The following is a 26281-nucleotide window of genomic DNA, read 5'->3' as shown; positions in this document are numbered from 1 at the left end:
GGATTTCCACCAAAACAGAGATCCTTTGCACAAAACATATTTACTACACTTTGTACAGGGGACCAAGATTTGTTCCTGAGACTCAGGGTGAAATCCCAGCCCCACTGACGTCAATGGGAGTTTTGCGATGGATTTCACTGGGGCCAGGATTTCACGCTACATTTTAATTTTAAAATCCAGAGAGATTCTATCTGTGATCAGTTTTTTTGTATGCATCTCCCCCTCTTGCTTCAATAACAAAGTTTTCTCTACCCATATCTCAGTGATCCATAGAACAAACAGAAAGGCATTCGTCAAGTTAGAAAATCATGGTGCTCATTTTTATTTTTCTAGCAGCCCCAGGGCAACATTGCTTTGGAACCACATGAAGCTGAAGATAACGCCCATTGTCTTAGGGAAGTGCTCATCAAAAGCAAATTTCATGGAGTCCTGTAAAGGTACTTCTACAACTTCAATCAGCTCTCCCTCTTCAGGCTGGCCTCCACCTTCTCCAGTTTTCATCTGATCTGTTACCTCTGCATAAAATAAGGTTTGCTTAGAACCTGTCACGCCAACTCCGGACCTGAAAAAAAAAATAGAAGAGGAAAAACTTCACATTTATTTAAGAAAAATGTTATTTTGTACTTAGGAAACTGGGAACCTGGTCCTCAACTAGTGCCCCTGAGCAATACCAAAATAAAAATAATTCATTATTAATGAATTTTAAGTATTCAAAGTGACAATGTAGAACCTCTTTTTATTCATAAAAAGTTAACTAAAATTGTCATGCAGAAATATTAGTGCACTTTTAAATTCAGTTCCACTTTAGCACAGATATGTCTACAATTACATTCTGTGGCTGCACTGAATGTTTATTTTGAAAGGAGGAATAATTGATATAACAAATGGAAGATTCTTCAATTGACTTCAGTGGGAGTTGGTTTGGGCCCTGATCTATAGAAACCTGCAAACAATAGGGTGAAGCTCCCCAGGGGTATTTGCATGTTACATTTGTTTGGTTATTTTTATAAGAAATTTTAGATTTCTGATGCTTAAGAAGATTAGGTCTATTCACAGCTGGAGTCCTCTATTCATATACTGGATAGGTGCAAGAATGGAGCGACAGTGTGAGATTATTTTCTCCACCCCGCCTAACCCTTTTGACTTGACCCAAATGAACCACCCTAAGAACGAATGCATCTAAAGTAATTCAGCCTCTCAGCTAAATTTGTTATCATGGATTTACTTTAGGATATCTTAGATTATGCAGTCTTTCTTCAGCTAGACCACTTGCTGTGCGTTATACTTCTTATTTGTTAATCCTCTATTTCTTTAAGAACTATTTCATTTAGATTTTTTTAAAATAAGAGATAAGTACATAGTCCACTCACTTGGTCCTTCCAGGAAAATAGTCACATTGCAATTGCAACTTCTGCATTTCCTGTGATAACAAATGACTTTTAAGGCATATTGGGGGCTGATCCAAAGCCCACTGAAGCTCTGGATCAGGCCATGAATGCTGAAGAATTATCCTCAATATTATTGTACATCGGATTCAAAGATTTGTAGTAGATTAAAAATTATTTATTCAATACATATAGTTTTATTATAGTTCTAATAAAATAAAAATCTTATAACATATAAACCCTTTTTACTCAATCTCTAGATAACTAAATCTCCCAGTTAGTCCAAGGTAAATCATATCCCTAGCAGGAATTCAAGCCAGGCTGTATTCTTTCAATCTTCTAAAACAAATCTAATTATTTTGGCTGGACAACTAATATTAATTAGTCAGTTTGTTGCTATATCAATATCCACAATTTTTTTTCTTAATGAAAACAGAATTGGAGTCAACAAGCGGCATTCTCTTCCTAACTCTCCCACTGATGTACTGCGTGACCTTGGGCAAGGCACTTCAACGGTCTGTGCCTCAGTTTCTGCATCTATAAAAAGTGTACAATGAAACTTACTTATCTTTGTGAAAAGCTTACAAGAGACTAGGATGAAGGGTGCTGTGTAAGTATTTGATCTATTCTCTGCTTTCTCTGTGATTGTACTATTCTTCTGATAAATTCCTTGGCCAAAGATAATGTGACCTAGTGGGAGGTAGCAAGAGAAGAGGCTAATGGGCTTCCCCCTTTCTCTCCCGCCTCTTACTGAAGGATGTGACCTGCTTTCTCAGTAAAACTGAATTACTATTTACTGTCCCTAATGACCTGGTTTTTGCAGCCACTGTCCTTAGCGTTTGTATCCTATTATGGTGGCTATCACTGCAGGCTTGTCAATAAAAAAAGCTATCCAGCACTGACAATGATTCACAGACTTGATGCACCACTAGCACAAGATCAAATGCCTTCTCTGGATTCCCCCCTGCCCTTTGCACCCTTTTCCCTTCTCTAATGGGAAGCTGCTCGGAAGAATAACCCTATCAGGCATGCTGCCACTCATCTCAGTTGCAAGTGACGATCCAACTGGCAGAAGACACAATAGAAATGCAGTCTTTGAAAGCAGCAGGATTTACACACTGGGCCCACCATGCTGGTTTAATCATTCTAATCTCATTATAAAAGTAAGGTAGACCCATTTTTCATGAAGTTGCTACCAGCACCCAGTTTTCTAAAGTTGGAATGCCATTTTTTATGCTAATATGCTATCAGTGTTCTCTCTGCTGTAATGACAATGACACACTTCTATATATTTTCTTGGTACTAATAAGCAATAATGCATGGTACTAAAAAGCAACACAGGAGATAAATCACTGATTAAGAACAAACAGGGTTATTTCAGAGTCCACCACAGGCAAGCCCTTTAAATCCTAGGAGGAGTCCAAGTTGTCTGTAAACATGCTGGCCCCAGTTTATTCACCTTGTTTCATAGGTGTAGCTTTGGGAGGGAAAGTAAGGGGGTTGTGGGCCCCTCCCCTCAAACTGCAAGCCTCGAGCAGGCATGGAATTTGCACCCCCATGCGCGGCCCCATTGGCCTGACTGGAGCTGTCTCCCCAAATATAGAAGTCAAACTATGCCTTGGCTTGCTTTCCACCACTGAGCTCCACCCTGAGTGCTATCAACTTTTCCCAATCCTACCTCAGTCTGTATAACAAAATAGTAACTTAAAAGACTTATTTGCCATGGAATATTACATTGTTTTTATATCACATTTATTTTAATTATTGGCCCTCATTTTCCTATCTCCTTCTATTATCTGTTATCTGTGTGTTGTTTGTATGAGGGGCACTCTGTTTTTCAGTCTATAAGAGGTGGGGATATTCTTTTTTCTTGCTGTTCTTTATATAGGGTATGATTTGTTTTTCATCGGTTATTTTTTGAGGAATTGAGTTTTTAATAATTACAAAAGCACACAGGGCCTGGGATTTGGTATTTAAGTAGAAATCTAAAGAAATGAAAATAAATGTTGGATTAATTTAGACTGTAAAATCTTCAGGGCAGGGAATGTCCCTTGTTAATCTCTATATGTGCCATGGTAAATTACAGAACTACATAGGTGTTTAATAATAAATACATAATAAAATATTGCTGGTGGCTATCTTGCCTTCTGATCTTGATTTGCTCTCACCTCAACTTGATTTACACAAATTCTTTTTAGGACCAATTCTAGCAATTTGTATCATATTGTATTTCATCCAAAAAATAACAAGTGGGAAAAACAGTTTTGAGTAGAAAAATATATCCCCTTCCCTTTTAACCTGCTTCTGAAGTTCATGACCTTTTTCAAGAAACCAAACTGGTGCAGATCCGTAGATGGACAATGAAAGCATTAGATGTAACCTAGTCAGTTTGATATTATGCAAAGGTTCAGTCTGCAATCCACCAAGTTTAAAAACATATGACCCTTATATAAAAGACCCTTCCATACAAACTCTCTGCCTTAATTATTTACAGGGTAATCTCTTCCTATGCTACCATGACCTTTTGCTTTTGAAATAGCTGCAGCTGTGGAAATCACTGAGTTCTCCCACCATGTATCTTTTCTTTACGTAAAAGAAAATTGTTTCCTGAGTCACAGCATCATGAGAGATTCAGTTTCTTGCCACAGGATCTCAAATAGCTTATTGATTTCATGTCAGGATATTATTACTTAGATGATACTCCTCCTTAGTACAGTCTGAGCTCAAAATATCAAGACTGGCTGTTATTCTCAAACTTAAAGTGTTTTTAAATGATGTTTGGCCAGGATCTCATATCTTTCCTATACTGTAGTACCTGGAATTGCACACAGTTTGGGTCATATCTTGCCATCTATCTACGCATAGAGCTTGCCACTGAAATGAATGGAACGTTTGGGATAAATAAATTAGTGGTAGGATATGGCCACAGCTTCATTTTGTTTGTTCTTCTATTTGTATTCTCTCCATTCCGTTTTAAGACAAGCTTAAATTGCATTTTGAGTTATTAGTTTTAAAATAAATATCTGCCTCCAAATAAGCAATATACACGAACAAATGGTCTGATAAATGCTTTTCACTGCAGTTTATTTTACTCCTCTCTCTAAGACTTTATATTTGTAAATCTATTTATATTCTAATTCAACAGCTCCTCTCAATTTTAAACTGACTAACTTTGAATACTTTGTATAATATTACATTATCTTCGGTATAACATTAAATTGACTAGGTTATGCCTAATGCTTTCATTGTTAAATTATAGATCTGTCTCACTTTGGTTTCCAAAAACGGTCATCTACTTCAGGAAGAGATCAAAAGAGAAAGCAATATATTTTGCTGCACAAAAAGGATCTATTTCCAGTATTTTCCCACTTACTATTTTTTGTCTAGATCAGTGGTGCCCAACCTTTTCTTGCCGCGCCCTCCCTTATCAGTAATGGAATCTGTCCATGTCAGGGGTGGCCAACCTGTGGCTCCGGAACCACATGCGGCGCTTCAGAAGTTAATATGCAGCTCCTTGTATAGGCACCGACTCCCGGGGCTGGAGCTACAGGCGCCAACTTTCCAATGTGCTGGGGGGTGCTCACAGCTCAACCCCTGGCTCTGCCACAGGCCCTACCCCCACTCCACCCCTTCCTGCCTCCTCCCCTCAGCCTGCCATGCCCTCGCTCCTCCCCCCACAGAGCCTCCTCCACGCCATGAAACACCGGATCGGAAGGTGCGGGTAGGGAGGGGGGAGGCGCTGATCAGCAGGGCTGCCGGTGGTTGGGAGGCTGCTGACGTATTACTGTGGCTCTTTGGCAATGTACATTGGTAAATTCTGGCTCCTCCTCAGGCTCAGATTGGCCATCCCGGTCCATGTCTTCTCTCCCCCGCCACCCTCTCATCACTGCACAGTTGGCTCAGGAGAGGAGCTTGGTATGGGGAGGAGCTGGGGCTAAAAGCAGAGCTGGCCTGGAGGCAGAGAGGGAATGAAGGCAGAACTGGGCTGGGGGGTGGAGCAGCGGGAGGAGTGGAGCTATGGCTGGGGCCAAAGCTGGGCTGGGTGGCGCTCCCTCCCCCCCCCCCCCCATAGGGGCTGGCCTGGGTCCCTCAAACATTCCTCTGTGCCCCCCTAAGGGGGGCGTGCCCCACAGTTTGGGGACTACTTGTCTAGATGATTTGGCTTTATTATCTTCTGATTCAGTTAAGTATCATCGTCTTCTCATGGATCTAGGCTAACTGCCCTTTATTAAAACAGATATTCCTGAATATTGACCACTGCCATCTTTTACAATATTTCCAACCTGTCTTGCATCCTCTTGTACTCTCCCTTTCCTTAGAGAACTATCAAAAAATCGCCACCAAAAATGTTTTATTTGCCTTGCTATTTCCTACAGAATTCCCAAATGCAACTCACTGGGGCCTGTTATTTTGAAGCAGTTTTAACTGCCTCTTCTGCTCTGATGAAGTCATAAAGCATTTTAACATTCCCCTTTGAAAATGTATATTAGTCTCAGGGATGTGACCTTCAGCAGTTGTTTGTTTTTTTGAGGGGGAGGGGGGAAGGTTCCAGTAAAAAAGGAAAGACTTCTTTAGGTTTCTAGTAATATCAAACTTCAGTCATTAAACACTTTCCTGTTATCCTCTTGCATGGCTGTTTGCACTTACTATACAAAATATTCCAATAATTTTGGTGTGCCTTTATTCTCTTTGATATTTTTATTTCAGTGACATCTGCCACCTTCCTGCTCTATATACTGTCTATACATTTTTTCTTCTTAGCCTTTTCCTATAATTTCAAATAAAAAAAATTGCTTTTCCCCGCTCACACAGTGAGCCTCCTAAGAACAGAGATAAAAACTGTATTTATTACTGATACACACAAACATATATCTTAACTTGCCAAGCACTAACGTGCTACACAATGTGAGACAAGTGCAAAGTGAGGGGTATACAAAAATTATGAATGCAGGAAACTTACAATGCTGCAGGATTTGTTCTTTTGGTGTAAATTACTCTGTGACTTCAATTTCATAATTCTTTATTCCAATCTAAATATTTTTTGACAATAAAAGTGATAGGACTCCAAATGTGTGTAGAATGTAAGAGACTTGGACTAAAATGAATGCAGTCCCTTAAAATGAGTGCTATATACACAGATAAAATACTTTTTTTTTTCTTTTTTGGGCAACCAGTGTGGATGCTTATATGTAATAATGACATTATGTACTTAGGTTGTGTATATCAGTTAACAAGAACCCTGGGAAATCCAAGCATCCCTTCATGGGCTCTTTCTTAACCATCTAAGGGTACATCTTCACTACCGGATCGGCGGGTAGTAATTGATCTATCGGGGATCAATGTATCGCGTCTCGTCTAGACGCGATAAATCGATCCCCGAACGCGCTCCCCGTCAACTCCGGAACTCCACCAGAGCGAGAGGCGGAAGCGGAGTTGACGGGGGAGCCGCGGCCGTCAATCCCATGCCGTGAGGACCTGAGGTAAATCAATCTAAGATACGTCGACTTCAGCTACGTTATTCTCGTAGCTGAAGTTGTGTATCTTAGATCGATTTTCCCCTCTCCCCCCAGTGTAGACCAGCCCTAAGTAAGTGAACAGCTCTGGATAAAGAGGTGGGTGAAAAGAAACTTTCAGATTTTCAAATATTCCTTTTAGGCTGTGTCTACACTTACGGTGGCATATCGGGTACAGGAGCTACGTGCTGTAGTGAAAGGCAGGCTGTATCTACATTTATCACTGCGGTGTGTCCTGCTGCTGGAGCCTTTCCCGGCTGCCTCCCCCCTGCCAGAGCCTTTCCCCACCACTGGAGCCTTTTACTGGGGGAGGGAAGGGGAAAGGCTCCAGCAGCAGGGAGGCAGCGGGACACTACACTGCTAAAAATAACGGTGTAGATGTGGGAAGCGCTGCTTAGGCATGTAGAGCCGTGTAGTGTATATACCTTGGAGGTTCAGGCGTGTAGGGCCTGTGCTCACCTAGACCATTTCCTGTTGAGGCATTTGCAATACTGCACAATAAACATAAACTGGCTTTGTTAGCAACAATGAGATTCTATATACAATTTCATTCATAAATCTGGTATGCAGTATATAAAAGCGGAACTACTAACTTTTTCTTAAACAGTGATTCATTTTAATTTTACAATCGTTCAAAGTGCTACATGTTCACATTTGAAGCTGGCACACACTGACTTCTTTGTAGTTTAAATGTACATAATTAAGGTGAAGTTCTCTATATGGAACGTATCTATTTATAAAATGCAACTTTTATTTGGATGCAGAATCTGGTATGTAGAGAATTCATACTGTCATGTTTACAAGCAAATACAGTATCTCAGTGGCCTTTGTACTGCATTCCAAATCTACTCAGACAAATTTTGTGCAATTTCCACTGTAATGTCTTAAGACCTTTACACAGTTCTAATGTTATAAGCAGCAGGTGCAGGAAAGAAAAAGAATAGATGCAATTAACACAAAATTATATTACACAGTACTGTCCACAAACAGGTGTACTAGCAGGTGATCTTTCGAATCATAATACATTTTATTGTACCACAGCTATTCACCACAATGCAATAAGGTAAAAATGGATTGTATTCATAGGTTACTATGTAGAAGGAATAATGCCTTTGAAAATACTAAAATGCACAATACTAGCTCCATAGGATAAGGGCTGTGTTCTTTCTTTTACACCTTCTATTTACTGTAAATGTTCACATTTGGGAGGAATGTGGGGTGGGAGCGAACTTGTACCTGGTTCTTAAAGAACATTGTATATGGGGATTCTGATGTAAGGGCCCAGACTTCTGAGACCCTCCTGGCCAAGGTAATTGCTACCAGGAAGGTGACCTTCCAGGAGAGATACGACAGAGGGCATGATGCCAGCGGGTCAAAGGGAGGACCCGTGAGCCTTGACAGGACCAGGTTTAGATCCCATGGGGGAATGGGTTCATAAATTTGAGGGTAAAGTCTCTCTAAGTCCTTGAGGAAGCAAATGGACATTTAGTGTGAAAAGACTGACCTACCATCCACCAGAGGGTAGAAGGCTGAGATTGCCTCTAGGTGCACCTTGACTGATGAAATGGCTAGGCCCTATTGTTTCAGATGGAGCAAGTAGTCCAGCACAGACTGGAGAGGTGACCGAGTTGGTGAGAGGCGACCGAGCCAGTAAAAGGCCTTTTGGGGATAACCACAGAGAGAAACGCTTCCACTTGGCAAGGTGAGTAGCTCTAGTAGGTTTCCAACTACCTAGCAAGACCTGGCAGACTTGTTCTGAACAGGCCAGCTCTGCCAGATTTAACCATGGAGTTCCCACACAGTCAGGTGGAGGGCCTTGAGCAACCAGCCTTGATCTTGCGAGATCAGGTCCAGGACGGGAGGGAGTGGCAACAGGATCGCTACTTATAGGGCCAATAACAGGCCGAATCAGTGTTGATGCGGCCATGCAGGGGCTATAAGAATAACCCTTGCTTTGTCTCGCTTGACTTTCAGTAGGACCTTGTGCGCAAGAGGAATGGGGGGGGGGAACGTGTACAACAGGTGCTTTGCCTATAGGAGTAGGAAGGCATCTGTTGAGTGAGCCCGGGCTGCAACTGTGTAGCGAGCAAAACTGCTGACATTTCCTGTTCTGCGGTCTACAAGGGGACACTCCCACCTCTGGAAGATGGACCTGGTTATGTTACGAAGGGACCACTCGTGGTGAGAAGAGAAAGATCTGCTGAGATGATCTGCCAAAGTGTTCCAGGCTCCCGGAAGGTGAGAAGCTTCAAGGTGGATGGAGTGCTTTGTGCAGCAATCGCACAAGCGAATGACCTCTTGACGCAGGATGGACAAGTGTGCTCCTCCCTGCCTGTTGATGTAAAACATGGCTGCCATGTTGTCCGTAAGTGCTCGCACAACCTTGCCTACAATCTGGGGTAAAAACACCTGGCATGCTAGGCAGACCACTCTGAGCTCTCTGACGTTTATATGCAAGGAGAGCTCCTTCTGGGACCACAGCCTTGAGTCCTGAGGTGCTCCAGGTAAACTCCCCACCCTAGATTGGATGCATCCGAGATTAGGAATACTGATGGCTGGGGAGTGACAAATGGAATGTCCGATCCCACCAACTGGCTTACGTTCTGTGTGACAAATGGTGACAGCTCAGTGAGTACACCGAGGCCAGCCAAGCTTGAAGGGATCTGAGGCGCAGTCTCACATGCTGCACCACGTAACTGCATGCCACCATGTGACCTAAACGTTTGAGGCAGAAACAGGCTGTTGTGATGGGGTGGGCCTTGACTTGATATTTCAGAGCCAACATTATCTGGAAGCAAGCCACTGGGAGGAAGGCTCTGGCCCAGGTGTAATCAAGCACCACACTGATAAAATCTATCCTCTGGACAGGGATAAGAGTTGACTTCTGCTCACTTATCAATAGGCCCAGGGCTCAGAAGGTAGTTTGTAACAGACCAGTGCTGGCTCTCACCTGGGCCTTGGACCAGCCCTTGATCAGCCAGTCATCGAGGTAAGGGTAGACTCGTACCCCGCGCCTTCTGAGGAAGGTCACCACCACTGCCATGCATTTTGCTGACAGGCCGAAGGGGAGGACAGTGAATTGGGAGTGTGCCTGCTTCACTAGGAACTTGAGGAACCCGGAAAATGGAGATGTGGAAATAGGCCTCTTTCAAGTTGAGGGAGGCACAACAGTCCCCTGGATCCAGGCAGGGAATAATGGAAGCCAGGAAGACCATACAGAACTTCAGCTTCTTGAGATAACTGTGAGGCGATGCAAGAGACCCCTTTGGCCTTCAGGATTAGGAAATAACGGGAGTAAAACCCTTTCCCTCTCAAGTTCTGAGGCACATCCTTCACAGCCCCTATCCGAAGGAGGGCTTGCACCTCCTGGACTATAAGTTGCTCGTCAGAAGGGTCCCTGAAGAGGGATGGGGATGGAGGGGAGGGGGGGGGGAGAGAAGAAAACTGAAAGATGAAACCTTCCTCCACTGTACTCAGCACCCAATGGTCTGAGGTGATGAGGGACAACACCAGGCTGAAGTAGGAGAGTCAGTCTGAAAACAAAGGGGGAGCAGGAGCCGGTGTGGGAACTGACATAGTGCCCTTGGGCACCCCTTCAAAAGTTCTGCTTGGAGCCACCAGGATATCTGTGTGGGCCCAGTAGAGAGGCTGAGGAGGAAGAGGGCGGTTGCCTGCACTTATAACCCCTGCTTTGTTTCTTAAACAGGTCTTGGCGCAGTGGCGGAGCTGAGAAGCGGACTGGTTGTTGAGGTCTGAAGTGCTTCTTTGAGGAACCAGGGCACAGAGGCCCAGGGACTTGAGGGTGGCGCTAGAATCTTTCAGGTGATGGAGTTTTGCTTCCATCTGTTTGGAGGAGAGAAGTACCCTTAAACAGAAAGGCCTGAATGGACTGCTGAACCTCCAGTGGTAGTCCCGAGGATTGGAGCCAACAGTACCTTTGCATGACTAGCACCAATGCCATTATTCTAGCAGCTATGTCAGCTGCATCCAGGGCAGCCTGGAGAGAGGCCCTGCCTATAGTCTTCCCTGCCTCCACCAGAGCAGATAAGTCCTGTCTGGACTCCTGGGGCAGTCAGTCCTTGCATTCTGACATGGAGTCCCAGACGTTATAATCATACCTCCCAAGCAAGGCCTGCTGGTTGGAGATACAGAGCTGCAACCCATCAGTAGAATAAATCTTTCTACTAAATAGATACAGCTTCTTTCAATCCTTCACCTTGAGAGTCACGCCCTGCAGCACTTGCCTGTCTCTTTCATTGGCCACTGCGACCACAACAGACCCGAGAGGGGGATGGGAATATAGGTACTCATACCCTTTGGTGGGAACAAAGTACTTTTTCTCTGGTCTTTTTGAAGTGGGGGCAGAGAGGATGGAATCTGACATAGGGATCTGCCTGAATGCATAACAGCCTCCTTGAGGGGTAGGGCCATCTTTGACAGAGCTGCTGTAGCCAAGATGTCAATCAGGCTGTGAAAGGATTCTTTAAGCACCTCCACTTCCAGCCCTAGGTTAGACGCCACCCTTTTCAATAGCTCCTGATGAGCGCTAAAGTCATCCTGAGGCACCGAGCTCCTCAACCCCCACACAGCTTCGTCTGGGGAGGAGGAGGCCTGCACCAGGGGGTCTTCCTCCTCTTCTTCTGCACTGCCCACATCACGTATCCCCAAGTCCTGAGCATTGGTACTGGGTTGGGTACTAGAGTCAGGGTTAGGTGTTGGATAGTGTGGCGGAGGGGCCTTTCTCTCAGACACCACCGAGTATGAATGGCTGGAAAGTGGTCCCAGTACTGGGGGAAATCCCCAAAGATTCCAAAAAGGCCACAGGACCTGCATAGGCTACTGCCCTGGCCAAGCACCTGGAGGGGTACCCACACCAGGATCTGACAGAATGTAGGCCTGTGGCACCTGGCATTGGCCACTGTCGGAAGACTGGATACTGGGCTAGATGGACCTTTTGTCTGACCCAATACGGCCATTCTTATGTTCTTATGGATACTGGTATCAGCCCCATGGCTGGGTGCATGACTCCATCTCTGACTCTGATGACAAGTCAGCTTGTGGGGCCATGGGGAGGCAGTACCCCTTACTTCCACTGGCTGGTGTCGAGGGTCCAGGGAATGGTGCCAGAGCAGGGAAGCCTTTGCTGACATCCGCAGGGTCAGTTTCCCTCTGATCAGTTCTGGAGGACCCATGCTGGATAGGATCTCAGGGCAACATGCTCCCTTCTGCTTGCCATCCTCACTGGTGCTGGATCTTGCCCTGCCGGGGTCGGCAGTACCAGGAGTGCCATCAGGTCCCTGGCCATGGCGAATGCCTCCGGGGTGGATGGCACCATGATCCCACTGGTGCCACAATGTCCCCTCAGTGTCAGCAGTTGGTCCTGCACCAGATTACTGGCACTTGTGAGCAGGGCAAAGTTGATGCTTGTGGGGCAGGGGCAGAGAAGTGGCCCAACACAGGTCGCACCCTGCTGCACTCCCCATGCTTGTCCTTCCTCAGTTCCAGGGAATGTCCTCTCTCGGACTGCTGCTTTTTGTACTTCTTCCTCAGCACCGGTGAAGGAGAATGGTGCCAAGAGACCTGTGCTGCTGGAGGAGCACTCCGCACCAATGCCAAGGTACTTGGTGCAGGGTCTGACTGGCTTGGCTGTGACGACGGTCTGAGTGCGACTTCCATCAGGAAGTCTCCCTGTCCTTTATTGTACAAGGCTTGAACTGGCGGCAGATCTGGCAACGCTCTCACACATGAGCTTCCTCCAGATACTTCAGACAGCTGGAGTGCTGGTTGCTCACCGGCGTGGGCTTGCCGCAGGAGGCACTGGCCTTGAAGCCCAGAGACCAGGGCATGCCAGGCCCCAGGGTCAGAGGATGCCCTCTAAACAAATGTGAGGGTCCAACTATTTACACAACTACTAAAAAAAAATAAACAGAAGGCAACAAAACTTGAAAAGAAAGGAGGGAATAACAAGAACCACTCATGAACGCCTTGCCGAAGCAAGAGAAGCTGTTCCAGTGACCATCACGGGCTGTAAGAAGGAACTGAGAGGATGTAGGGCCAGCCGGGCCCCTTATACCAGCGCATGAGCATGCAGCACTATAGGATGCTAGAGACAGCCCGATGGATACCATTGAGGGAAAAATCTCCAGTGACTGCATGCAGTGCGTGCGCACACCTATGATGGAATGGACATGAGCAAGCACTCGAAGAAGAACAATCAGTAATTTTTATCTTGTTCTGCTGAATTATTTAAATCTAAAGCACTCTACAAATATTCTCGGTGAAGACTTTGAAAATGTTAGAACTCATGGGAGTGCTAGAAGTTAATAGATATCTTGCAATCAGGAAGAAAAATTCCATTATTTTTTCTTCAGTGCAATAAAACAAGCCTTGAGCATGGCACGGAGGGGGTTGAAGCCTAAAAAGCTAGTTCACAGATGAACTTCATAGAAGTTCAAGTTTGAAACCATAGCCACCCACCTGGGGACCGGGAGGAAATTTGTCACCATCTAATAAAAGGGAAAACACAAAAGACCTGGTCACTCATAGGACACAGAAAAACTGGTATTTCTTTTATAAGATGATAATCATACTGCTTTTTGTTGCATCCAATGGAATACAGGTCTTATTCTCTTACACACCTCTAAAGTGCCTAGCACAATGATGGAGCTATAAATAATGACACACAAAAACACGATGTTAAAGTAACATTTTTAAGTTGCAAAGCCAAGCACTCAAAAAACAGTAAATAAGTGGGATGAGACACTTGGCGAGTGGGTTTCATAGATACCTGCTGTCTGCAGAGGAATGGTGAAACTCCGAAATTATGGATTTCATTCAAGGCTCTGAAGGGGACTGTATTCTAGTGCTCCAAAGCAGCGGGGTGCTAAATTTCTCAAAGAAGAGGGCACCAGAAATTTTTTTTAACATAGTCAAAACAACATTATGTTTCACTAGCCTGGTTTTCAGAAACGGTTGAACCATTTTTGCTGGGGGGGGGGGGGGGGGGGGGGAGGGGGGAAATCAGCCTGAGGCAGACACTCAGCATAGAAAATTTCAGCCCAAATGCTTTAAGTTTGACAAAATTATAAGCAACTGAAAACAGAATCTTTATAATAGGAACTGTCGGGCAGTCTTAGTAATACGTGGGACTACCAGCCCCAACTATAATACTCAGATAGCATAAAGCTAGACTGATTATGCAATCTGCCCTGAGTAAGAGATGATACATAAATGCAAAGCCCCCAGAGCAGACCAGACAACAAATTATGTCTCTAAGAGCCATAATTCACTTTCTGTTACACTCATGCTCCTGGACTACAACAACAGATTACTTTCTCCTCTGTTCTGTATCAGCTGTGATGGTCAGCATATCAGGAGGGGCAGAGTAAAGGCTCTGCTCACAACCCCCTCACCCCCGCCCTCCTAATCTCCTCCCACCTGTGCAAGTGTGGGAAGCCTAGGCAGGGGATTGAGGTTAAAACTTTATAACCTCTGACTCCCTATGTAGGCCCATAGGGCAAGCTGCAGTCTCACCCCCAATAGCTGTCATACTGTTGAGTAAGAAGGTGTCACTCTTGCATAGTCACTTTTCTAGTCATAACTTTAAAATGTTCCTAATTTTACTGTACTAAAACAGTGGCTTCACTTACGAAAACAAATAAAACCTAGATTAGATTACTGTTCACTACTTAAATTCAAACTTCCACAAGAAGGAAATTCAGAATGAGCACTGACATGCGACTGTTTACTGTATGTCCGGACACCTTCATCTTAGTTCACATCAAACTGATTTCACAAGTGCACGCCTGTTGAGATGCTTCCCAGGAACAAGGCAGTGGGGACTGAAAATGCAAAGCTGTACAATGTGAAGAACTCTTCACAATACTGACCTGAAATATCAGGTCAATAAATACTTAATGGAAAAATTATATAGATCACTGAGATGATAGCCTATAATAATGGATCTGATCAATGTACTATATGTTAATCCCGAAATCACTGAAAGAACACATACTAGCCATTCTAATGTCTTATGTCAGCATTTTGTATTGGCTATTAGAGGGTTGATAAAGATACTATCTAGAATGCATTTCAACAATCTGAAGAACAGCTATTTTTTCAAACACTGATATTGGTAAGCTCAGTGTTCTCCCCACTTCCTCCGGAGGTACTCAATGTCCCTGACAGAGGGGACCAATTCTCACACTCTGCCTTTACAGCCAATACTCAAGGCTCATGTTGGGCCACCACACTGCAAGCTGAGGAAGAGTGAACAGGGCCCAGACATGAATGCTGCAAAAGCCCTTCTCCCCAACAGGAGCTGAACATATTCCTTCTAAGGGAGCAAGAACACAGGATTTGGAATCAACTCTGTCTCCCATGTGGCAGTGCAGAGTTATAAAAAGTCCAACAACAGGTGAGTTTTTAATTGAAACAAACCACCAATACCCTATTTCAAGGTGCAAAATAAAAGCCAGAAAAATATCAGCTTTAGGGCCACAATCCTGCATTTTGATTTACAGAAGTGAATCACTCCACCTGCCTGGAGCCCCACTTGGTGGACCTCCACACAGGCTAACTGCTGTGCCAATAAGCACCACAATGTAGGACAGGGGCCTTAAAGATTATTCACCACACTAAATGTATTCTATTTGTGAGTCACACTGCAAGTAAAACCTGGGCAACTCAACTAAAAAAAAAATTCTGTAAAATTAAAAGAAATTTGTTAACAGAGAATGTATGTTGTTTCAGCTAAATGTGAATTCTTACTATTGAGTCATAAACCCTAAAAATGGAGGGTTTACAATGGAAATAGGGTCACAACTTATTTTTTTTAAAGATTTTTTTAGATATCTGTGTCGGTACAGCACATCAATGTCACACAAAATACAAAATACTATGAACAGCTTTTGTTAATTCTAGAAAGCACTGTTTCTTTCAGTAGAAAAAAACCCTAATAGAGCTTCAAGGAGTTGCAAGAGACAACTCCTGTGATTCACCCCTCACCCCACCCCCCCATCAGAAGCGTTGCTTGTTAATCCAGCAGGAAATAACATTTGCCAGGATTGACAGCTGTGGATTTGTATTCAATTCCCAAATTAAAAACCAATGACAGGGTCTAGTTCAATAGAGCTGTCAAGTAAAAATGAAGTAAGTAAAAAACCTGCAGCCATTCTCTTGTACATGTATTTTGGATAATGGTAACAGATGCCTTTAACAATGCTACAGCCTGGTAGGGAGATATAATGGCAATAAGGCTGTGAAAACATTTTCTTCGGAAATTATTTAATTCTTGACATTTCTTTAATTCTAAACACCACAAATATATTCTCCTCTTATCTCTGATGTAATTTATTAAAATATTTTACAATGAAATTAAAAACACATGTAAAAATGTTCATAACAGCGCCAGCAATAAAGTGATATAAAATGTATCCTAATACATATTTCATATGGCCCTGATCTTGCGAACAGATCCAGTGGCACAAACCCTCATGCTGGGGTCCCATCAGTGTAGGCTCAGAGCCCATGTTGTGCAGCTCAGTTTTTAATTAGAATAATGGAAATCAGAGATGAAAAGATCTAATACAATAGGTCAGCTAGCCTATCATCCTGTGAGTATAGGATTGTTTCTTACAATACACTTTCTAGCACTTCAACCACTCAACATTTAAGAGCCCCAAGCAATGGGTTTTCCACCAATTCCCTTGGGGTTCTCTATTCCCCAGTCTAATCGTTTTTACTAGCCCAATTTTCCTCAGTTTGAATTTCATCTCATTAATCTCAGTTTATAGCCCTTATCTCCCTAAATAATTCTTCTTCTTTCTTGGTGTTTACACCCTTAAGCAATCGTGGATGGCTGTTTCTCCCAGCTCATTGATTTGGCAAGGAAATTAATTTACCCCTAAGCTATTCTAACAATTGCCATTTGAAAAAGATTAAATACAAAGCATCAGCTTGGCTGCTATTTACCTGTACGAAGTGATTCTCTTCAGGTTTGTAATGGGAACGTCATAACCACACTCTTCTAAGACTTCGTTGCATGCAATTTCCTCCAAAGAAAGTCCTGGCTTGTCTACTAAGCCAGCGCAGAGTTCATAGGTCACGCCTTCTGTAGCTGGTAAGGGATCCAATAGAGGACACCAGCTATCCTGGTCTTTACTTTGAAAGTCTTGAGGATGGTGCCGTTCCATTTCACACATGTAAACAGCTAAAACAATGCAAAAGAAAAAACAACGGTGCGTGGAAAAGTCTACTATTACCATACCATTTCAAGTGGCATAAAAAGATCCCTTACTCCAAGTGAATTTCACCATGCAATTTATAACAAATCCAACTAATAGACACAATAAATCATGTAGGACTACATTCTAAAAGGTGTTCAGCTGCCTGCATGGTGTGTGTGCGCAAAAATCACATTAAGACACAACTTTTGCACATTATCACTTTTACACACAAATGATGGGTTTTGTGTGGATAAATTCTATGATTTGCATACCAAAGTGACAGGCCACAATAACTACCCACATAAGCGACTGGAGCATGCAATATTTCACACCTTTTGAAAATCTGTTTCCACAATATATCATAAAGGTACACAAGTGCTATGAGATGTGAGTATTTGAAACTGCTTAATTGTGAAGCATTTACTACTGATGGGGCAATCAATAGTTGATTTTTAGTAAAAATGAGAAAAAATGAAATAGCAGTGGAATTTTTGTTTTCTATTTCATTTCTGTGAAATGGTCCTTTGAACATTAGTTCTGCTTATATTGATATGGATGTCTCATACATGCTACCAAAACTAAGTGCAACTGGTTGAACCCAAAAATCTATTGTTCAAAACAACTTCCATTTGTTGGCCAATGCACATATCAGGGTTTATTTTAATCTATGCATTTATCTCTGCTGGGAAGTTGGTCTGTACATTTTGTACCATGTGCACAATGATGAATCTTTCAGCCTGTCAACTCAGCTGTTATTTGGACAGGGTTATGAAAAGCATGTATGTTTGTTTGAAAAATCCTCTTTTGAACATATAGTTCTTTGCACAGATTCTTGAGTGGAATTTGCAAAGGACCTTTTGCATTAATCTAGAAACAGCTGTCACTGTAATACACTCCTAAAGGAAATACTAAGGGCCAGATTCTACAGTCTTTAGTCAAAACTCTCACTGATCTCAGTGGACATTTTTCCTAAGTAAAGCCTGCAGGATTGGGTCCTAAAACACAGAGAAGCCCTACCAAAAATATAGAGCCATTCAAACTTTCTTTTACAGATGTAGCTCTATTTGTCTCTTCTTTGCAAAGTTTCCCATTTTCACCCCCTTTCTTTTATTAACAAATCTGATACTAATATAGGAAAAAACATGATATTTAAATGTTATAAGATATCCAGCATGAAAACTATTACTTTATTTAATAATCTGATATCCAGCATGAAAACTGCTGTTTTATCTAATAATCTGTGACATTTATTATACCTTAATAATGTTTAAAATATATTAATATATAATATAAGTGTAACATGAGTTTCAAGTAAATGATAAACATGCAAGTTTTTTTTCTAAGTCTCATTCCAAATGTTAAAACTCTGTTACGTAAGAGAGTACAAGTTTAATGGACAAATTTAATGTTAGCAACTGAACTTGGTCCAATGTTTCACTGTCCCTTTTCATCTTTGGTTATAAAGGAATATTACTCCCAAAGAAGTAGCCCACTACTGAGGGTATTTGACTTAAGTCAAGGAGATCCTGAAGTCACATCCTTAACTGGTGTAAACTGCCATAGCTCCGAGAGGTATGACAATTTACCCGAGCTGAGGATCTGGCTTTATTTGTTGGATCTTACTGAGCAAATCTGGGGGAATTTTTAATGTGCTTGCTCCAACATCCAAAATCTGAGTAAATATGGGAAAATATCCAAAACGTTTCTGGGAAAATGCCATGACATGGTTAGTGAGGTCAGATTCCACCAGTCTTGACTTCAGACAAGGCAGCTCCGATACACACAACCGCAGTTCAGCTCAGAATTACTCTAACACATTTCACAGGTCCGTGATGTGCTTTTCATGGCAGTGAATTTGGTAGGGCCCTAACCATGAATCATTAATTATTAATGATTAATGATCCAGCACGTAGGCAAGATTTGTGGATTCTCAGAGTGGAAAGTCCTAACTATGTGAGTTCCTTCCAGTGCAGCCGTGGCACAGGGAAGAGAGCTGAACTGCCTTAGTCAAACCAGGTGATATTGTTACCCAAAACAAGCCCGTTCAAGTAACTGAAACAAAAGGTTTGCTTGCTCTCCAAGGAAAAAGAGGGGGGAGTCAGCAGTATAGATTTGGAGAGGCTCCTGGAATTTAGCAGACCAGGGAGGGAACTGGTTTGCTGTTTAAACTTTTGATTTCTTTTTGTTTTCACCAATTGTTTTGGGAGCCCTAAGAAGTAAAACCTGGCTGGTGACAAGCCTTGGGTGCTATGTATTTTGAGTCACTGGAACAGCAAATACATACAACCCACTGAAAGGTTGTTATACGTTAACTTGAAAATCCCATGGTGTATGTTTAGTGCTACTAACCCAAGTCTTCTCCAGTTACATACTGTTTAATTGTATTTGGAAAGATGTGGTCCGTTGACTATCAAATTAATGATATCTAGAGTCTATCTCAACGGGGCATCTGTAAGGGACTAAAGTGGAAACCACTGCAGCATTCTTTTAGATTTTCATTTTAGCAAAAGAGTCAATTAGTCCTACCCTCTCGTCTGTCTGAGGAGGGGCAGACACATGTATACAACAGTCACACTTGTAGTAGACACACCTAGTGATTTAAACTGCTGCTGATCATTCACAAATTCTCAAATATCCATAGAAATGGGCCCTTCCCCTATCCTCTTTCTGTTGGGATTCTGACAGGGGAGCAAATAGGACACAGAGAGAATCATCACTTAATTTATGCATTTTTACAGACAGCATGGCAGATCAACCCCAGGCAATGGAAATCTAATCCTATCACATATACTCTGGTGGGAGTGGGTCTGAGCAGTAGCTGAACTGGAATGTTTGACTGCCCATTTGCACAGAAGGCCAGCCATTCGGAGCACATTCAGGGCCCTCTCTGATCTCTGTGAACATAACACCAAAACAGCAGGCTTTTTGGGAGACTAGGCCCTCTAGAGCCAGCAGAATTTGACATTTCCATGGAGATGGCATATTGGAGGTATCCACTTGGCCAGAACACTTATAGTATTCCATTTATTCAGTTTTCTCTATTCCCTTTGCTTATGGACCAACCTAATTTCATATTATCTAGCAGTTTAATGTGTTTCTTTTGCCATGAGAAATTCATCCTGAAAAGAATCTACACCTCTACCCCGATAACGCGACCCAATATAACACGAATTCGGATATAACACGGTAAAGCAGCGCTCGGGGGGGTGGGGCTGTGCGCTCCAGCGGATCAAAGCAAGTTCGATATAACGTGGTAAGATTTTTTGGCTCCCGAGGACAGCGTTATATCGGGGTAGAGGTGTATTTTATTACACTATTTAATTTGCAAAAATAATTAACTTTATTATGCATTAGACCTGATTCAAAGACAAAATGTGTCCAGCTCTGTCTTGCATAGTATTAAAAGGCTAATGTGTACATTGAGCCTTGTGCCCTCTGCACAGGAGTGAATTTCGTAAAGTCATTTGAAAAAAAGCATCATGAAAGATATTTGCAGTGACAGCCACCTGAGAATGCCTCAAAGAGAGTATTAGCCATACTAGCAGTTTCTGTTTGGTTGCAAATAAAAGACATAAGGATTTTAAATAAGCATATAAATAAATCCTATTCCTTACAATAGGCAACAGAGTGCTGAATGAAAACATGAGCTACAAGTTACAATATTGTTGCATTACACTGAACTGCCTGTCAATCACTATAGGCAAGTGCGGATGGTAAGACACTGCACCAGAAAGTTTCCAATGACATCTACCAGAATGGTCTTGAAACAGTCTCTTAGCAACAGAGATAAAAAGAGAAATATCTTTTAGATTCTCTTTTTTTTTTTTGGTTAAAACCAACATGCTGAGGAAAAATACATCTTATTTTTAACCTCCAAAAAATAAATACTGTCAGAAGTTATAACAATTGATACAAAAACGCTAAAATTAATTTAAATAGATTCTTTCTTAAGGTATCAACACCTCTTACAAGTAAGAGAGCCAATAATCTACCTATTACATTGCAGTATACAATAAAGCAAAAATATACTTGTGCATAATATATCAATATTCCCTAATTTTGAGGTTTCTTTTAAATTCCCAAGTATATATTGCCTCACATTAGATAAGATTATATATTTTTTAAAATAAGGAACATAAAACTTAATGATTCAGTGCATAAGCCATCTGCTAATTACCATAGGTCAAGAAGAAACTTCCTAAAGGAGCAGCTTATTCCATAATTGCTCACTACAGGGCTGCTTGCAACTTCCCCTGAAGCATGGCAGTAGCTAAAGTCAAAGACAGACTAATGGACTATCTGGATCACTGGTTTCATCTAGTAAGGCAATTCCTATTCTGTGGAATTCTGATCTAGTGAATAGAGTGGGCTATAGTACAAAGGAATAGAATATGGAACAAAGATTTTATCACCACAACTATCCATACACCCCCCAACTTTTAACTGCTAAACCCTTAATAGCTTGCTTCACTTGAGAGCAAAAGTAAAGCTAAAGAAGAGGATTACCTGGGCGGAACTGCTTCACCACAACAAAGCATTGCCGAGAGGAATTAAATATCAGGATTGAGACACTAAGGAAGAGGGGGAAAAAACAGATCAATGCACTCTGAATAAACCAGTATGGATTAATGCAGTATTATTAACCTTACATCCCATGAATTTTATTTTTAACTATATAGACATGTATGATGTACAATGCAACAAGGGCCTGATCCAAAATCCACTGATTTCAGTGGATTTAGAATCAGGCCCAAAAACACAGGTGACTTTATCCACTCTTAAGTCACTTTGCAGAAAAAAAAAAAAAAAGACTAAGACTACAGTTATTAATTATAACAGCAGGAAGAGCTTCCAAAATCAAGTTATTTCTGATATCAGGGACAGATATAGGCTGTAAACCTGGAATCAAATCTTCATGGTTGCACCCTAGCACTCGCAAGGAACCCCACTGAAGTCAAGGACTAAAAAGTCTACCTGCTGCTTGGGACCACTTGCTTGTCTATGGCTTTAAAACAGACACCATCAACCTGAAATCTAGTTATTTGCAAAATCAAGTTATAAATCATTTCAGCTACTGCCGCCAGTTTTTTGTGGTTTCACAAATTTTTTAAAGATTTTTCTCCCGTTTCTATATGAAAACCTCACATACAAGTGACTAGCTCACCATACTGGGGAAACAAACTGACTCTTCACAGAGTACCGAAAAAGTAGAGAATTATTTTTCTGTCTCTACTATAATGGAAAGAAATTAATCTGAGGTTCTATTGGTAACACACGACAAGTTAACATTTTCAGATGAAAGTGTGATTGCTAATTGGTGTCCCTTTAAAACTCAGAAAAGCAAGTTTATACCACTCTCATCATCATAGTGTCAGCCCTTCATTTGCAATGCCAAGGTGCAGTACATATCACTGGAAAGATAATTTATTATTCAATGAATCATATAGTTCTTCAATCCAGTGGGTAAAGTTAATGATGGAATATTTGCAGGCTGCAGTCAAGTATTCAACAATATTTGAAATGTAATTATGATTGTATATACATTTTTACTATGGATTTACTAACAAACACTTGCTACTGTGTTTTTTTTTTTTAAACAACTACTAGGAATATAAATAACTAAAGGGACAACCAAGATACAAAATCTTTATGAAACTTCAGCAGTATTTTAAATTCCATTTTATGTCAAAATGATTATTTAGAGCATTTCTATAACAAGAGTAAGTTATCCATATAGAAATCTATTTTAAACTAGACCCTAATTTACATATTGGGGCACTAGATGCTGGAATTTGGCTGACCCCTGTGCAGGGACATAAGAGGGCAAAAACGACTCCTCACCCACACCGATTTTAATCCCATTTGGAAAGATAACATAACTCCAGCAACTAATGCACACCTCCAAATCTACAATGTTGTGCAACAAAGAAAAAAAATGTGTCTGATACTCCCAGTCATGAAGTCCAAACCTCGGCAAAGTGCACCTTTGTCACTGCTCTTAAAGTCCGTAACTGGGCAAACCCACCTGAAACATGCAAACCATAATGTAAACGCACATTTACAGGACATACGTGGAAATGTTCAGCTGTCATTGGAGAAAGTTGATAGTAGGCCTGCAGCCAGTGAGTGCTGCTGCTCCCATTAGAAACCTGTGTTTGGCTCAGCTGAGGTGATACACAGAGACCTCTATTGGATACTGATGGCTCCTGCCCCAGATGTCATTTGCAGGGTAATTTAAACTGAGGGACACAGCTTTTTTGTGCTATTGTGCATGACTGGATATTTTTTTCTATTTACAGATAGAGATTCTCTCTTTGGTTGAATATTAGGCTATTAGCCAAATATTGTGTAAAGACAGGAGGACTGAATTTAAGTCTGAAGCTGTTAAAGATTTCAGTTTGCTGGACTGCGGTATATTATGTGATCTTCCACAGCATTGTTCTTTGGCCATTTTCAATTTCTCTTTCTTTTTTTGGATACTATTCTGTCCCTATAAGAGTAATTTTTTGTTTGTTTCTCTATTGAACTTCTGTGATAGACTGTACCTCAAAATAGCACCCTAAACCCCAATATTCACCACTGTTATATGATTATGTATTACAATATGTTTTGTACAAAGTATGTCTTGTGAGGTATCATTTGGAAAGTTATAATCTGTTGAACATCACTGTTTGGTGAAAATGTATCATTGTACATGAAGTCATGAGATTTTGCTATATGTTTATTACTGAAACATGTTGTAAGACTGGGAAATGCCCACAGACCAGCTCTTCAGTAGCAACAAAGGAGTGACCAACATCCAGCCAGGTGTTAAGCAACCATCACTGGCCATTTCCGGCCCTTCACCAGCAGGGGAGTTGTAAACAAGATATTTACAATTCACATGAAAGACAGTTGCTTGAGCACATACACTATGGGGCTGTCTAACCCCCATGACACAGCAAGGATGTTTCAAGCACCTGGAAGAGAATATAAAATAAGGGACAACGACATCAACACTTCGCCTCTCTTCCCCCACCTACACTGAAGGCAACAAGATCGTTCGGAAGACAAAGAAACATTTGGACTGGGGGCAGTGTTCCCAACTGGAAAGGCTACAGACTGTTGTAGGGTTTTTGGGTAAGAGAAACTTTATTACTTCAAATTTGATTTAGCTTGATAAAGTTTAGGAATTAGACTGCGATTTCATCTTTTATTTATTTTGTAATCAATTCTGAACTTTTATGCCTATAATCTATCTATAATTATGCCTATAATTTATAATCTATCTTTCGTTAGTTAATAAACTTATTCTAATGTTTTATCTAAGCCAGTGTGTTTTTGATTGAAGTTGGGGGAATCTACTTAGGTTACAAAGGCTGGTGAATGTCCACTTCCCTTTGACGGAATAACAAACTAATTAATTGCTTTCATTGCTCAAGAAGGTCTTGAGCAGTGTAAAAGGCACATTTCTGGGGTGCACTGCTAAGGCTAAGTCTGGGCCTGGGGGGGAGAATTTGCTGGTGTCACCCTGTATACAGTTCATGAGTGGCTGGGGAGAGGATCTAGGTACTTTGCTGGGCGTGCCTCTGCATGCTGATGGCTGAGTGAACACAGCCTGTAGGGTTTGCTGTTCACTAGCATAGTAGTGTAGGAGACAGCCTGGGCTGGAGAGTTAAAGGGGGCACAGTGGTTCCATAGTCCAGACTGCACCCTGGGGCATGTCACAACTTCCCTTTTATATTGTGGCTACAAAACAGTATAAGTCACCTGAGAAGTTGAATCAACAATGTAAAGTTAGACGGGATAGTGGAGACCCCTTGAAGGCTAGACTAGCTTCTGAGGTTGTATAGCCTTCCTTACACCCCTAATACACGTCCAACCTTTACTTTGGTTGGGCCTCCTTAGCATCTGGAGAGGAAGATATCATATTAAATAACTTGCATCTACTTAGAAGGATCAGCTATTTAGACATTTTCCTAAGATTCAATCATCTGAGATATCTATGGAACAGATGGGAAACTTAAAAACAATCTGTCAAAATTAAGGAACAAGATCAAATTAAACTGGAATGGAGTAATACCAAGTTATTACAATTGTCTGTCTCTCACACCATCTTGAGACAAAAAGGCACAGAGATGCCACAGATTTGTAGAACATTTTTCTTCATTACTTTTAATTTTCTCAGAGACTGACAAAATTCTGAACACAATGTTTATAGCTTTTTTAAAATTATGGCAGATGAATTCTAATGTTTCCTTACACAGCTTGAGAGTCACAACCTAATAGGTTAAGATTTAAATCTCTCAGAGATAGATGCATTTGCTACAATACGAGTGCAATTTGGTATGATTTTTTTTAAAATCCATCAAACCTCATCCTTGAGACTTTCACAGCTTATGATGAGGCTTGTACCTTTTTACTTGTGAAATTCCATGCTGCTAAAATCATGGGATCAGGTATTTGAAAAATCCACTAAGTGGGGGCCAGATCATCCAACTGGATTTCCATGGGTAGATCCCTGAGCCCACAAAGAGCCTCCACTGAATTCAGTTGGACTCCATGTGGGTGCAGCAGCCAGGTGTGTGGATTCAGATGCAGAATCTGGTCCTCTAAGGGTACAAAAACATCCTTATGTTCCTGAATTTTAAATCAGTTAAGCATGCAGAGAGAGAGAGAGAGAGAGAGAGAGAGAGAGAGAATATTTATTTTAAAAAATTACTCTGAAGATTTTTTTGGATGGTGTGTGTGTGTGTGTGTGTGTATATATATATATATATAAATATATATACACACACATACACACACTGTGGAATGGGCCTAATGTGTTGTAAAGGCAGAATTGTAACAGTCTTTGATTGACCAAATACTGTAACACATTTATATGCATGTTTGATGTTTCATAGAAATTTCTTAAAATAGCATTAGTTAACCTTGGTTTAAAATAGTATATATACAATATAGACTTTAAATGATAAAAGTAAAAATGGAAATGTACACAGCAAACCTTGTGATTAATGGTTGGCAGCATAATATATACAAAATTTACCCAACCCAAGATTTATGTTATGAGAGCAATGACACAGACCCACAAGAACAGGAAAATTGTAGACTTTCCTTGGAATGTATGAGGTCTGCACAGAATTTAATCTGATATTGACATAAAAAAACCCTAGTC

At 41.6% G+C, this 26281-nt stretch overlaps 1 protein-coding gene across 1 annotated transcript in view; it reads right to left on the bottom strand.

The window, feature by feature from the left end:
• Positions 1 to 297: 297 nt before the first annotated feature.
• Positions 298 to 26281, bottom strand: part of NUDT14 (nudix hydrolase 14) — an 88760-nt gene continuing 62776 nt past the window's right edge. Inside the window, exons 3-5 of the mRNA XM_065404247.1 lie at positions 21631 to 21695; positions 16871 to 17108; positions 298 to 562 (exon numbers count right to left, since the gene is read on the bottom strand). Coding sequence (XP_065260319.1) covers positions 322 to 562; positions 16871 to 17108; positions 21631 to 21695 — 544 coding nt within the window. The 3' untranslated portion in view covers positions 298 to 321. The remainder of the gene's footprint in view (positions 563 to 16870; positions 17109 to 21630; positions 21696 to 26281) is intronic.

Source organism: Emys orbicularis, chromosome 4 (assembly GCF_028017835.1).
Source record: "Emys orbicularis isolate rEmyOrb1 chromosome 4, rEmyOrb1.hap1, whole genome shotgun sequence".
NCBI lineage: Eukaryota > Metazoa > Chordata > Testudines > Emydidae > Emys > Emys orbicularis.
Note: the sequence above shows the minus strand (reverse complement) of the source record. Positions and strands in the feature narration are given on the sequence as shown.